Below are 17,176 nucleotides of genomic sequence, written 5' to 3' on the forward strand. Positions count from 1 at the left end.
CGGATGGAATTCAACGTTACCCTTCTCTCTGTCCGTCCTTGATTGTTGTCCCCCGGTGTCCTTGGACAGCAGTAGCAGCTATGGGGTGGTTTGAGTTTCCAGACGAGGGTCGGGTGCTGCCGCCACCATCGCTGGTGAACAGAGGCTCCGTGTACTTGGGCTTCCTCGGCTACATGTCCGCCATCATCCACAACGCCCTCAATCAGTATCCGGTGCTGCGGGCGGGTGAGACAGACACCACGATATTATCACAGGGAGCCCTATGTCTGCCAGTAGTGACTACCATAGAGATGTCAGCCCCCTGTACACACATCACCCGGTCCTCATACTGTACCCCCCAATACTGTGATACTGCCCCCCATACACACATCACCCGGTCCTCATACTGTACCCCTGTAACCCCCAATACTGTGATAGTGCCCCCATATACACATCACCCGGTCCTCATACTGTACCCCCCAATACTGTGATACTGCCCCCCATACACACATCACCCGGTCCTCATACTGTACCCCTGTAACCCCCAATACTGTGATAGTGCCCCCATATACACATCACCCGGTCCTCATACTGTACCCCTGTAACCCCCAATACTGTGATAGTGCCCCCCATATACACATCACCCGGCCCTCATACTGTACCCCTGTAACCCCAATACTGTGATACTGCCCCCCATACACACATCACCTGGTCCTCATACTGTACCCCTGTAACCCCAATACTGTGATAGTGCCCCCCATATACACATCACCCGGCCCTCATACTGTACCCCTGTAACCCCAATACTGTGATACTGCCCCCCATACACACATCACCTGGTCCTCATACTGTACCCCTGTAACCCCAATACTGTGATAGTGCCCCCCATATACACATCACCCGGTCCTCATACTGTACCCCTGTAACCCCAATACTGTGATAGTGCCCCCATATACACATCACCCGGTCCTCATACTGTACCCCTGTAACCCCCAATACTGTGATACTGCCCCCCATACACACATCACCCGGTCCTCATACTGTACCCCTGTAACCCCAATACTGTGATACTGCCCCCCATACACACATCACCCGGTCCTCATACTGTACCCCTGTAACCCCAATACTGTGATACTGCCCCCCATACACACATCACCCGGTCCTCATACTGTACCCCTGTAACCCCCAATACTGTGATAGTGCCCCCATATACACATCACCCGGTCCTCATACTGTACCCCTGTAACCCCCAATACTGTGATAGTGCCCCCATATACACATCACCCGGTCCTCATACTGTACCCCTGTAACCCCAATACTGTGATAGTGCCCCCCATATACACATCACCCGGTCCTCATACTGTACCCCCCAATACTGTGATAGTGCCCCCCATACACACATCACCCGGTCCTCATACTGTACCCCTGTAACCCCAATACTGTGATAGTGCCCCCCATACACACATCACCCGGTCCTCATACTGTACCCCTGTAACCCCAATACTGTGATAGTGCCCCCCATATACACATCACCCGGTCCTCATACTGTACCCCCCAATACTGTGATAGTGCCCCCATATACACATCACCCCAGCCCTCATACTGTACCCCTGTAACCCCCAATACTGTGATAGTGCCCCCCATATACACATCACCCGGTCCTCATACTGTACCCCTGTAACCCCCAATACTGTGATAGTGCCCCCCATACACACATCACCCGGTCCTCATACTGTACCCCTGTAACCCCAATACTGTGATAGTGCTCCCATATACACATCACCCCAGCCCTCATACTCTACCCCTGTAACCCCCAATACTGTGATAGTGCCCCCATATACACATCACCCGGTCCTCATACTGTACCCCTGTAACCCCCAATACTGTGATAGTGCCCCCATATACACATCACCCGGTCCTCATACTGTACCCCTGTAACCCCAATACTGTGATAGTGCCCCCCATATACACATCACCCGGTCCTCATACTGTACCCCTGTAACTCCCAATACTGTGATAGTGCCCCCATACACACATCACCCGGTCCTCATACTGTACCCCTGTAACTCCAATACTGTGATAGTGCCCCCCATACACACATCACCCCAGTCCTCATACTGTACCCCTGTAACCCCAATACTGTGATAGTGCCCCCATATACACATCACCCGGTCCTCATACTGTACCCCTGTAACCCCCAATACTGTGATACTGCCCCCCATACACACATCACCCGGTCCTCATACTGTACCCCTGTAACCCCAATACTGTGATACTGCCCCCCATACACACATCACCCGGTCCTCATACTGTACCCCTGTAACCCCAATACTGTGATACTGCCCCCCATACACACATCACCCGGTCCTCATACTGTACCCCTGTAACCCCCAATACTGTGATAGTGCCCCCATATACACATCACCCGGTCCTCATACTGTACCCCTGTAACCCCCAATACTGTGATAGTGCCCCCATATACACATCACCCGGTCCTCATACTGTACCCCTGTAACCCCAATACTGTGATAGTGCCCCCCATATACACATCACCCGGTCCTCATACTGTACCCCCCAATACTGTGATAGTGCCCCCCATACACACATCACCCGGTCCTCATACTGTACCCCTGTAACCCCAATACTGTGATAGTGCCCCCCATACACACATCACCCGGTCCTCATACTGTACCCCTGTAACCCCAATACTGTGATAGTGCCCCCCATATACACATCACCCGGTCCTCATACTGTACCCCCCAATACTGTGATAGTGCCCCCATATACACATCACCCCAGCCCTCATACTGTACCCCTGTAACCCCCAATACTGTGATAGTGCCCCCCATATACACATCACCCGGTCCTCATACTGTACCCCTGTAACCCCCAATACTGTGATAGTGCCCCCCATACACACATCACCCGGTCCTCATACTGTACCCCTGTAACCCCAATACTGTGATAGTGCTCCCATATACACATCACCCCAGCCCTCATACTCTACCCCTGTAACCCCCAATACTGTGATAGTGCCCCCATATACACATCACCCGGTCCTCATACTGTACCCCTGTAACCCCCAATACTGTGATAGTGCCCCCATATACACATCACCCGGTCCTCATACTGTACCCCTGTAACCCCAATACTGTGATAGTGCCCCCCATATACACATCACCCGGTCCTCATACTGTACCCCTGTAACTCCCAATACTGTGATAGTGCCCCCATACACACATCACCCGGTCCTCATACTGTACCCCTGTAACTCCAATACTGTGATAGTGCCCCCCATACACACATCACCCCAGTCCTCATACTGTACCCCTGTAACCCCAATACTGTGATAGTGCCCCCATATACACATCACCCGGTCCTCATACTGTACCCCTGTAACCCCCAATACTGTGATAGTGCTCCCATATACACATCACCCCAGTCCTCATACTGTACCCCTGTAACCCCCAATACTGTGATAGTGCCCCCATATACACATCACCCGGTCCTCATACTGTACCCCTGTAACCCCAATACTGTGATAGTGCCCCCCATACACATCACCCCAGTCCTCATACTGTACCCCTGTAACCCCAATACTGTGATAGTGCCCCCATATACACATCACCCGGTCCTCATACTGTACCCCTGTAACCCCCAATACTGTGATAGTGCCCCCCATATACACATCACCCCAGCCCTCATACTGTACCCCTGTAACCCCAATACTGTGATAGTGCCCCCATATACACATCACCCGGTCCTCATACTGTACCCCTGTAACCCCAATACTGTGATAGTGCCCCCCATACACATCACCCCAGTCCTCATACTGTACCCCTGTAACCCCAATACTGTGATAGTGCCCCCATATACACATCACCCGGTCCTCATACTGTACCCCTGTAACCCCCAATACTGTGATAGTGCCCCCATATACACATCACCCGGTCCTCATACTGTACCCCTGTAACCCCAATACTGTGATAGTGCCCCCCATACACACATCACCCGGTCCTCATACTGTACCCCTGTAACCCCCAATACTGTGATAGTGCCCCCCATACACACATCACCCGGTCCTCATACTGTACCCCTGTAACCCCAATACTGTGATAGTGCCCCCCATATACACATCACCCGGTCCTCATACTGTACCCCTGTAACCCCCAATACTGTGATAGTGCCCCCATATACACATCACCCGGTCCTCATACTGTACCCCTGTAACCCCCAATACTGTGATAGTGCCCCCATATACACATCACCCGGTCCTCATACTGTACCCCCCAATACTGTGATAGTGCCCCCATACACACCACCCGGTCCTCATACTGTACCCCTGTAACCCCCAATACTGTGATAGTGCCCCCATATACACATCACCCGGTCCTCATACTGTACCCCTGTAACCCCAATACTGTGATAGTGCCCCCCATATACACATCACCCGGTCCTCATACTGTACCCCCCAATACTGTGATAGTGCCCCCATACACACATCACCCGGTCCTCATACTGTACCCCTGTAACCCCAATACTGTGATAGTGCCCCCATATACACATCACCCGGTCCTCATACTGTACCCCTGTAACCCCAATACTGTGATAGTGCCCCCCATACACACATCACCCGGTCCTCATACTGTACCCCTGTAACTCCCAATACTGTGATAGTGCCCCCATATACACATCACCTGGTCCTCATACTGTACCCCTGTAACCCCCAATACTGTGATAGTGCCCCCCATACACACATCACCCGGTCCTCATACTGTACCCCTGTAACCCCAATACTGTGATAGTGCCCCCCATACACACATCACCCGGCCCTCATACTGTACCCCTGTAACCCCCAATACTGTGATAGTGCCCCCATATACACATCACCCCAGTCCTCATACTGTACCCCTGTAACCCCCAATACTGTGATAGTGCCCCCCATACACACATCACCCGGCCCTCATACTGTACCCCTGTAACCCCCAATACTGTGATAGTGCCCCCATATACACATCACCCCAGTCCTCATACTGTACCCCTGTAACCCCCAATTCTGTGATAGTGCCCCCATACACACATCACCCCAGTCCTCATACTGTACCCCTGTAACCCCAATACTGTGATAGTGCCCCCATACACACATCACCCGGTCCTCATACTGTACCCCTGTAACTCCCAATACTGTGATAGTGCCCCCCATATACACATCACCCGGTCCTCATACTGTACCCCTGTAACCCCCAATACTGTGATAGTGCCCCCCATACACACATCACCCGGCCCTCATACTGTACCCCTGTAACCCCCAATACTGTGATAGTGCCCCCATACACACATCACCCCAGTCCTCATACTGTACCCCTGTAACCCCAATATTGTGATAGTGCCCCCATACACACATCACCCGGTCCTCATACTGTACCCCTGTAACTCCCAATACTGTGATAGTGCCCCCCATATACACATCACCCCAGCCCTCATACTGTACCCCTGTAACTCCCAATACTGTGATAGTGCCCCCATATACACATCACCCAGTCCTCCTACTGTACCCCTGTAACCCCCAATACTGTGATAGTGCCCCCATATACACATCACCCCAGTCCTCATACTGTACCCCTGTAACTCCCAATACTGTGATAGTGCCCCCATATACACATCACCCGGTCCTCATACTGTACCCCTGTAACCCCCAATACTGTGATAGTGCCCCCATACACACATCACCCGGTCCTCATACTGTACCCCTGTAACTCCCAATACTGTGATAGTGCCCCCCATATACACATCACCCCAGCCCTCATACTGTACCCCTGTAACTCCCAATACTGTGATAGTGCCCCCCATATACACATCACCCCAGCCCTCATACTGTACCCCTGTAACTCCCAATACTGTGATAGTGCCCCCATATACACATCACCCAGTCCTCCTACTGTACCCCTGTAACCCCCAATACTGTGATAGTGCCCCCATATACACATCACCCCAGCCCTCATACTGTACCCCTGTAACCCCCAATACTGTGATAGTGCCCCCCATACACACATCACCCCAGCCCTCATACTGTACCCCTGTAACTCCCAATACTGTGATAGTGCCCCCCATACACACATCACCCCAGTCCTCATACTGTACCCCTGTAACCCCAATACTGTGATAGTGCCCCCCATATACACATCACCCGGTCCTCATACTGTACCCCTGTAACCCCAATACTGTGATAGTGCCCCCATATACACATCACCCCAGCCCTCATACTGTACCCCTGTAACCCCCAATACTGTGATAGTGCCCCCCATACACACATCACCCCAGCCCTCATACTGTACCCCTGTAACTCCCAATACTGTGATAGTGCCCCCCATACACACATCACCCCAGCCCTCATACTGTACCCCTGTAACTCCCAATACTGTGATAGTGCCCCCCATATACACCACCCCAGTCCTCATACTGTACCCCTGTAACCCCAATACTGTGATAGTGCCCCCCATACACACATCACCCGGTCCTCATACTGTACCCCTGTAACCCCCAATACTGTGATAGTGCCCCCCATACACACATCACCCCAGTCCTCATACTGTACCCCTGTAACCCCCAATACTGTGATAGTGCCCCCCATACACACATCACCCCAGCCCTCATACTGTACCCCTTTAACCCCAATACTGTGATAGTGCCCCCCATACACACATCACCCCAGTCCTCATACTGTACCCCTGTAACCCCCAATACTGTGATAGTGCCCCCCATACACACATCACCCCAGCCCTCATACTGTACCCCTTTAACCCCAATACTGTGATAGTGCCCCCCATATACACATCACCCAGTCCTCATACTGTACCCCTGTAACCCCCAATACTGTGATAGTGCCCCCCATACACACATCACCCCAGTCCTCATACTGTACCCCTGTAACCCCCAATACTGTGATAGTGCCCCCCATATACACATCACCCGGTCCTCATACTGTACCCCTGTAACCCCCAATACTGTGATAGTGCCCCCCATACACACATCACCCCAGTCCTCATACTGTACCCCTGTAACCCCAATACTGTGATAGTGCCCCCCATATACACATCACCCGGTCCTCATACTGTACCCCTGTAACCCCCAATACTGTGATAGTGCCCCCATACACACATCACCCGGTCCTCATACTGTACCCCTGTAACTCCCAATACTGTGATAGTGCCCCCCATATACACATCACCCGGTCCTCATACTGTACCCCTGTAACTCCCAATACTGTGATAGTGCCCCCCATACACACATCACCCCAGCCCTCATACTGTACCCCTTTAACCCCAATACTGTGATAGTGTCCCCCATATACACATCACCCGGTCCTCATACTGTACCCCTGTAACCCCAATACTGTGATAGTGCCCCCCATACACACATCACCCGGTCCTCATACTGTACCCCTGTAACCCCCAATACTGTGATAGTGCCCCCATATACACATCACCCGGTCCTCATACTGTACCCCTGTAACCCCCAATACTGTGATAGTGCCCCCCATATACACATCACCCGGCCCTCATACTGTACCCCTGTAACCCCAATACTGTGATACTGCCCCCCATACACACATCACCTGGTCCTCATACTGTACCCCTGTAACCCCAATACTGTGATAGTGCCCCCCATATACACATCACCCGGCCCTCATACTGTACCCCTGTAACCCCAATACTGTGATACTGCCCCCCATACACACATCACCTGGTCCTCATACTGTACCCCTGTAACCCCAATACTGTGATAGTGCCCCCCATATACACATCACCCGGTCCTCATACTGTACCCCTGTAACCCCAATACTGTGATAGTGCCCCCATATACACATCACCCGGTCCTCATACTGTACCCCTGTAACCCCCAATACTGTGATACTGCCCCCCATACACACATCACCCGGTCCTCATACTGTACCCCTGTAACCCCAATACTGTGATACTGCCCCCCATACACACATCACCCGGTCCTCATACTGTACCCCTGTAACCCCAATACTGTGATACTGCCCCCCATACACACATCACCCGGTCCTCATACTGTACCCCTGTAACCCCCAATACTGTGATAGTGCCCCCATATACACATCACCCGGTCCTCATACTGTACCCCTGTAACCCCCAATACTGTGATAGTGCCCCCATATACACATCACCCGGTCCTCATACTGTACCCCTGTAACCCCAATACTGTGATAGTGCCCCCCATATACACATCACCCGGTCCTCATACTGTACCCCCCAATACTGTGATAGTGCCCCCCATACACACATCACCCGGTCCTCATACTGTACCCCTGTAACCCCAATACTGTGATAGTGCCCCCCATACACACATCACCCGGTCCTCATACTGTACCCCTGTAACCCCAATACTGTGATAGTGCCCCCCATATACACATCACCCGGTCCTCATACTGTACCCCCCAATACTGTGATAGTGCCCCCATATACACATCACCCCAGCCCTCATACTGTACCCCTGTAACCCCCAATACTGTGATAGTGCCCCCCATATACACATCACCCGGTCCTCATACTGTACCCCTGTAACCCCCAATACTGTGATAGTGCCCCCCATACACACATCACCCGGTCCTCATACTGTACCCCTGTAACCCCAATACTGTGATAGTGCTCCCATATACACATCACCCCAGCCCTCATACTCTACCCCTGTAACCCCCAATACTGTGATAGTGCCCCCATATACACATCACCCGGTCCTCATACTGTACCCCTGTAACCCCCAATACTGTGATAGTGCCCCCATATACACATCACCCGGTCCTCATACTGTACCCCTGTAACCCCAATACTGTGATAGTGCCCCCCATATACACATCACCCGGTCCTCATACTGTACCCCTGTAACTCCCAATACTGTGATAGTGCCCCCATACACACATCACCCGGTCCTCATACTGTACCCCTGTAACTCCAATACTGTGATAGTGCCCCCCATACACACATCACCCCAGTCCTCATACTGTACCCCTGTAACCCCAATACTGTGATAGTGCCCCCATATACACATCACCCGGTCCTCATACTGTACCCCTGTAACCCCCAATACTGTGATACTGCCCCCCATACACACATCACCCGGTCCTCATACTGTACCCCTGTAACCCCAATACTGTGATACTGCCCCCCATACACACATCACCCGGTCCTCATACTGTACCCCTGTAACCCCAATACTGTGATACTGCCCCCCATACACACATCACCCGGTCCTCATACTGTACCCCTGTAACCCCCAATACTGTGATAGTGCCCCCATATACACATCACCCGGTCCTCATACTGTACCCCTGTAACCCCCAATACTGTGATAGTGCCCCCATATACACATCACCCGGTCCTCATACTGTACCCCTGTAACCCCAATACTGTGATAGTGCCCCCCATATACACATCACCCGGTCCTCATACTGTACCCCCCAATACTGTGATAGTGCCCCCCATACACACATCACCCGGTCCTCATACTGTACCCCTGTAACCCCAATACTGTGATAGTGCCCCCCATACACACATCACCCGGTCCTCATACTGTACCCCTGTAACCCCAATACTGTGATAGTGCCCCCCATATACACATCACCCGGTCCTCATACTGTACCCCCCAATACTGTGATAGTGCCCCCATATACACATCACCCCAGCCCTCATACTGTACCCCTGTAACCCCCAATACTGTGATAGTGCCCCCCATATACACATCACCCGGTCCTCATACTGTACCCCTGTAACCCCCAATACTGTGATAGTGCCCCCCATACACACATCACCCGGTCCTCATACTGTACCCCTGTAACCCCAATACTGTGATAGTGCTCCCATATACACATCACCCCAGCCCTCATACTCTACCCCTGTAACCCCCAATACTGTGATAGTGCCCCCATATACACATCACCCGGTCCTCATACTGTACCCCTGTAACCCCCAATACTGTGATAGTGCCCCCATATACACATCACCCGGTCCTCATACTGTACCCCTGTAACCCCAATACTGTGATAGTGCCCCCCATATACACATCACCCGGTCCTCATACTGTACCCCTGTAACTCCCAATACTGTGATAGTGCCCCCATACACACATCACCCGGTCCTCATACTGTACCCCTGTAACTCCAATACTGTGATAGTGCCCCCCATACACACATCACCCCAGTCCTCATACTGTACCCCTGTAACCCCAATACTGTGATAGTGCCCCCATATACACATCACCCGGTCCTCATACTGTACCCCTGTAACCCCCAATACTGTGATAGTGCTCCCATATACACATCACCCCAGTCCTCATACTGTACCCCTGTAACCCCCAATACTGTGATAGTGCCCCCATATACACATCACCCGGTCCTCATACTGTACCCCTGTAACCCCAATACTGTGATAGTGCCCCCCATACACATCACCCCAGTCCTCATACTGTACCCCTGTAACCCCAATACTGTGATAGTGCCCCCATATACACATCACCCGGTCCTCATACTGTACCCCTGTAACCCCCAATACTGTGATAGTGCCCCCCATATACACATCACCCCAGCCCTCATACTGTACCCCTGTAACCCCAATACTGTGATAGTGCCCCCATATACACATCACCCGGTCCTCATACTGTACCCCTGTAACCCCAATACTGTGATAGTGCCCCCCATACACATCACCCCAGTCCTCATACTGTACCCCTGTAACCCCAATACTGTGATAGTGCCCCCATATACACATCACCCGGTCCTCATACTGTACCCCTGTAACCCCCAATACTGTGATAGTGCCCCCATATACACATCACCCGGTCCTCATACTGTACCCCTGTAACCCCAATACTGTGATAGTGCCCCCCATACACACATCACCCGGTCCTCATACTGTACCCCTGTAACCCCCAATACTGTGATAGTGCCCCCCATACACACATCACCCGGTCCTCATACTGTACCCCTGTAACCCCAATACTGTGATAGTGCCCCCCATATACACATCACCCGGTCCTCATACTGTACCCCTGTAACCCCCAATACTGTGATAGTGCCCCCATATACACATCACCCGGTCCTCATACTGTACCCCTGTAACCCCCAATACTGTGATAGTGCCCCCATATACACATCACCCGGTCCTCATACTGTACCCCCCAATACTGTGATAGTGCCCCCATACACACCACCCGGTCCTCATACTGTACCCCTGTAACCCCCAATACTGTGATAGTGCCCCCATATACACATCACCCGGTCCTCATACTGTACCCCTGTAACCCCAATACTGTGATAGTGCCCCCCATATACACATCACCCGGTCCTCATACTGTACCCCCCAATACTGTGATAGTGCCCCCATACACACATCACCCGGTCCTCATACTGTACCCCTGTAACCCCAATACTGTGATAGTGCCCCCATATACACATCACCCGGTCCTCATACTGTACCCCTGTAACCCCAATACTGTGATAGTGCCCCCCATACACACATCACCCGGTCCTCATACTGTACCCCTGTAACTCCCAATACTGTGATAGTGCCCCCATATACACATCACCTGGTCCTCATACTGTACCCCTGTAACCCCCAATACTGTGATAGTGCCCCCCATACACACATCACCCGGTCCTCATACTGTACCCCTGTAACCCCAATACTGTGATAGTGCCCCCCATACACACATCACCCGGCCCTCATACTGTACCCCTGTAACCCCCAATACTGTGATAGTGCCCCCATATACACATCACCCCAGTCCTCATACTGTACCCCTGTAACCCCCAATACTGTGATAGTGCCCCCCATACACACATCACCCGGCCCTCATACTGTACCCCTGTAACCCCCAATACTGTGATAGTGCCCCCATATACACATCACCCCAGTCCTCATACTGTACCCCTGTAACCCCCAATTCTGTGATAGTGCCCCCATACACACATCACCCCAGTCCTCATACTGTACCCCTGTAACCCCAATACTGTGATAGTGCCCCCATACACACATCACCCGGTCCTCATACTGTACCCCTGTAACTCCCAATACTGTGATAGTGCCCCCCATATACACATCACCCGGTCCTCATACTGTACCCCTGTAACCCCCAATACTGTGATAGTGCCCCCCATACACACATCACCCGGCCCTCATACTGTACCCCTGTAACCCCCAATACTGTGATAGTGCCCCCATACACACATCACCCCAGTCCTCATACTGTACCCCTGTAACCCCAATATTGTGATAGTGCCCCCATACACACATCACCCGGTCCTCATACTGTACCCCTGTAACTCCCAATACTGTGATAGTGCCCCCCATATACACATCACCCCAGCCCTCATACTGTACCCCTGTAACTCCCAATACTGTGATAGTGCCCCCATATACACATCACCCAGTCCTCCTACTGTACCCCTGTAACCCCCAATACTGTGATAGTGCCCCCATATACACATCACCCCAGTCCTCATACTGTACCCCTGTAACTCCCAATACTGTGATAGTGCCCCCATATACACATCACCCGGTCCTCATACTGTACCCCTGTAACCCCCAATACTGTGATAGTGCCCCCATACACACATCACCCGGTCCTCATACTGTACCCCTGTAACTCCCAATACTGTGATAGTGCCCCCCATATACACATCACCCCAGCCCTCATACTGTACCCCTGTAACTCCCAATACTGTGATAGTGCCCCCCATATACACATCACCCCAGCCCTCATACTGTACCCCTGTAACTCCCAATACTGTGATAGTGCCCCCATATACACATCACCCAGTCCTCCTACTGTACCCCTGTAACCCCCAATACTGTGATAGTGCCCCCATATACACATCACCCCAGCCCTCATACTGTACCCCTGTAACCCCCAATACTGTGATAGTGCCCCCCATACACACATCACCCCAGCCCTCATACTGTACCCCTGTAACTCCCAATACTGTGATAGTGCCCCCCATACACACATCACCCCAGTCCTCATACTGTACCCCTGTAACCCCAATACTGTGATAGTGCCCCCCATATACACATCACCCGGTCCTCATACTGTACCCCTGTAACCCCAATACTGTGATAGTGCCCCCATATACACATCACCCCAGCCCTCATACTGTACCCCTGTAACCCCCAATACTGTGATAGTGCCCCCCATACACACATCACCCCAGCCCTCATACTGTACCCCTGTAACTCCCAATACTGTGATAGTGCCCCCCATACACACATCACCCCAGCCCTCATACTGTACCCCTGTAACTCCCAATACTGTGATAGTGCCCCCCATATACACCACCCCAGTCCTCATACTGTACCCCTGTAACCCCAATACTGTGATAGTGCCCCCCATACACACATCACCCGGTCCTCATACTGTACCCCTGTAACCCCCAATACTGTGATAGTGCCCCCCATACACACATCACCCCAGTCCTCATACTGTACCCCTGTAACCCCCAATACTGTGATAGTGCCCCCCATACACACATCACCCCAGCCCTCATACTGTACCCCTTTAACCCCAATACTGTGATAGTGCCCCCCATACACACATCACCCCAGTCCTCATACTGTACCCCTGTAACCCCCAATACTGTGATAGTGCCCCCCATACACACATCACCCCAGCCCTCATACTGTACCCCTTTAACCCCAATACTGTGATAGTGCCCCCCATATACACATCACCCAGTCCTCATACTGTACCCCTGTAACCCCCAATACTGTGATAGTGCCCCCCATACACACATCACCCCAGTCCTCATACTGTACCCCTGTAACCCCCAATACTGTGATAGTGCCCCCCATATACACATCACCCGGTCCTCATACTGTACCCCTGTAACCCCCAATACTGTGATAGTGCCCCCCATACACACATCACCCCAGTCCTCATACTGTACCCCTGTAACCCCAATACTGTGATAGTGCCCCCCATATACACATCACCCGGTCCTCATACTGTACCCCTGTAACCCCCAATACTGTGATAGTGCCCCCATACACACATCACCCGGTCCTCATACTGTACCCCTGTAACTCCCAATACTGTGATAGTGCCCCCCATATACACATCACCCGGTCCTCATACTGTACCCCTGTAACTCCCAATACTGTGATAGTGCCCCCCATACACACATCACCCCAGCCCTCATACTGTACCCCTTTAACCCCAATACTGTGATAGTGTCCCCCATATACACATCACCCGGTCCTCATACTGTACCCCTGTAACCCCAATACTGTGATAGTGCCCCCATATACACATCACCCGGTCCTCATACTGTACCCCTGTAACCCCAATACTGTGATAGTGCCCCCATGTACACATCACCCCAGCCCTCATACTGTACCCCTGTAACTCCCAATACTGTGATAGTGCCCCCCATACACACATCACCCCAGCCCTCATACTGTACCCCTGTAACCCCCAATACTGTGATAGTGCCCCCATACACACATCACCCCAGTCCTCATACTGTACCCCTGTAACCCCCAATACTGTGATAGTGCCCCCATATACACATCACCCGGTCCTCATACTGTACCCCTGTAACCCCAATACTGTGATAGTGCCCCCATATACACATCACCCCAGCCCTCATACTGTACCCCTGTAACCCCAATACTGTGATAGTGCCCCCATATACACATCACCCCAGTCCTCATACTGTACCCCTGTAACCCCCAATACTGTGATAGTGCCCCCATACACACATCACCCGGTCCTCATACTGTACCCCTGTAACCCCAATACTGTGATAGTGCCCCCCATATACACATCACCCCAGTCCTCATACTGTAACCCCAATATTATTACTGTATCGCTGGCAGTGTGGGGTGTGAGACCCCAATATTACAGCCTGCCTCATACATATTCCCATAGAACACTGTGGTGCGGCAGATATACCTGTATTCTGCATACAGGGTGTACACCCACCATCTATTGCTGTGGACAGACGAGAGCAGACACTGTCATTGGGGTACCCCATTACACGGTGCAGAGAGGAAGGACAGGGACCCCAATATAATGCTGGACCTTATTGTGGACCCCCTGGTGTTACAATGTATCAGCTCTGACTCTTCTGTTCTTGTCTTCTGTATACCAGGTGTTCACCGCCAGATCCTCTACACCACCATCGGGGTCTTCATCGGGTACCACATGACCAAATACGAGAACTACAAATACGCCAAGAAGGATCGGGAACTGTTTGACTACATCAGGCGCCATCCTGAGATCCTGCCACATCAGGGTACGAGCGCTGCTCATCACACACGGGCGGCTAACACTCGGCTCGTGCGCGGCGGTCGGCCATGAAGCGTAACGTTTCCAATCACAGTCCTCAGTTACAGGCTCCTCACTGTCCTTTCCCGTATGGGTGAAATCTAGTTAAAACCTCCCAATATTTTTCACCTTTTAAGAACCGAAACATTTTTCACTCTTCCACTTATTTTTTTTCCTTTTTCTAAGGCTTCTTTTACACTTGCCGTGTTTTTTTTTCGGCCCGTATTGCTGCTATTTTCACCATCTGCTACAATATCAGACCGCAAAAAACTTGCGGATCTCCGTTTTTCTGGTTTCCAATACTATGGAAATAGTATTGGGAGAAAAAAAAACCGGCGTTCCGCAAAACCGGAACTCATAGTGCACCGCGACGACAAACTTCCGTTGTTTTAGCGGCCCATTGATTTTTAATGGGGGGCCGTGAAAAAGATCTACCAGGCTCGAAATTTTTTCACGGCTGTAAATACGGACCATACGGCGTACAGCGCTCCGTGGAATTATTGCGGCCCCATAGAAATCTATTGGGGTCGCAAAACCACGGCAAGTGTAAAAGAAGCCTAAGAGTCTTACAATTTTTATTTCTTATGTCCACCTCGGCACAGTCGTGCTTCTTTTTTTTTTTTTGCACGATGAGTTGTAGTTTTGAATAACATAATTCACTTTATTATATAATGTAAAGGAAAAAAATCCCCATCAGGATACAATGGTGAAAAAAAATCTCCAAAACCTGCAATTCCTCCATTATTTTTGGGGTATTGTTTTTGCGTCGTTAATCGCGTGGTAAAAAATGATTTGGAAACATTCAACAGGTCAGTAGCTAGACAACCGCACCCATATTAAAAGGTTTTATTTATTTAATTTTAGTGGTTAAAAATAACTAACAAAGAAAAGTAAAAAAAAAAAAAGGAAAAAAAAATCTGAAAAAAATAAGTTCGAATCCCCCCTCTTTTCCCATACTAAAAGTAAAGCTTATGAAAAAAAAATACACCCATTCAGAAAAGTCTGAACTATCAAAATATAAAAGATGTGGGCAGCGAGCTGGCTCAAGGGGGCAGCACAGGGGCTCAGGGGGCAGCACTGATGCTTTGCAGCCCTGAGTTTGAATCCCACCAAGGACGACATCTCCAAGGAGTTTGGAGTGATGATGATGTCTGTAAAACAATGTATCAGGGAGTAAAATATGTAATTACAACATGTTCAGTCGTTTTCTCACAGTTGATTCATGTTCTATTTTTTTTTTTAGAGCCAAGATTGATGTCGGAAGTCAGCGAAACGTTCACTCCTGTTCGTTAAGCGAAGCTGTCTGCCCCCCGCTGTCCTGCCGTATGGTCCCCACTTCTCACTGACGAGCTCTTCTCGGGCTTCTGTGAAATACGTTCTGTAAAAATAAAATATTTAGAATTTTGACTGTTACACTTGTGACTGACGCAGATTTGTTAACGACCCTTAAAAGCAGCATCTAATGTCACCATCATGTTATGTATCGGTTACAGTCACCCGTTATTTCAGGCGACATTTCAGAATAACCCGCTCTGTGTGTACAAGAAGAATGACGCAAAGTCTGGCGTTATGTGACTGTATCCTGACTTTCTCCGGTGTCCCCCTCTGCGCGCTTTATCTCTAATTTTCAGTTATCTCCGAGCTAGTGGGAGAAGTATAGCTGCTGCGATGTCTCCCATACACAGCACACACGGACATGAGGGATTCCTGCTCACCTGTCTCTATGCAGCCCATGTTCACAAGCAGCATGGAGGACATTATACAGAAGTATTCAGCATTGTTACTGTGAGTCCAGCTCTGGTATAATACAGGATCAGTAATGTAATGTACGTACACAGTGATTGCACCAGCAGAA

General features: G+C 51.0%; 1 protein-coding gene and 1 long non-coding RNA gene across 2 annotated transcripts in view; one reads left to right on the top strand and one right to left on the bottom strand.

Moving 5' to 3' along the window:
* NDUFC2 (NADH:ubiquinone oxidoreductase subunit C2) lies at nt 1–16,734 on the top strand. The gene is made up of 3 exons (XM_069759357.1): nt 1–225; nt 15,146–15,289; nt 16,565–16,734. Exons 1-3 carry the CDS (start codon nt 81–83, stop codon nt 16,612–16,614), a joined length of 339 nt encoding a protein of 112 aa, XP_069615458.1. The 5' UTR covers nt 1–80; the 3' UTR covers nt 16,615–16,734.
* LOC138671291 (uncharacterized) overlaps nt 16,566–17,176 on the bottom strand; it is a 24,623-nt gene continuing 24,012 nt past the window's right edge. The window contains exon 3 of the long non-coding RNA XR_011319449.1: nt 16,566–16,699. This is a non-coding gene — a long non-coding RNA (uncharacterized lncRNA). The remainder of the gene's footprint in view (nt 16,700–17,176) is intronic.

Source organism: Ranitomeya imitator, chromosome 3 (assembly GCF_032444005.1).
Source record: "Ranitomeya imitator isolate aRanImi1 chromosome 3, aRanImi1.pri, whole genome shotgun sequence".
Lineage (NCBI taxonomy): Eukaryota > Metazoa > Chordata > Amphibia > Anura > Dendrobatidae > Ranitomeya > Ranitomeya imitator.

What these genes read in the sequence shown, in the direction of transcription:
- NDUFC2 (XM_069759357.1), top strand. Translation starts at nt 81, where the DNA reads ATGGGGTGGTTTGAGTTTCCAGACGAGGGTCGGGTGCTGCCGCCACCA. An exon ending in GTATCCGGTGCTGCGGGCGG is followed by an intron (nt 226 to 15,145) that starts GTGAGACAGACA and finishes TCTGTATACCAG; the next exon opens with GTGTTCACCGCCAGATCCTC. An exon ending in TGAGATCCTGCCACATCAGG is followed by an intron (nt 15,290 to 16,564) that starts GTACGAGCGCTG and finishes TTTTTTTTTTAG; the next exon opens with AGCCAAGATTGATGTCGGAA.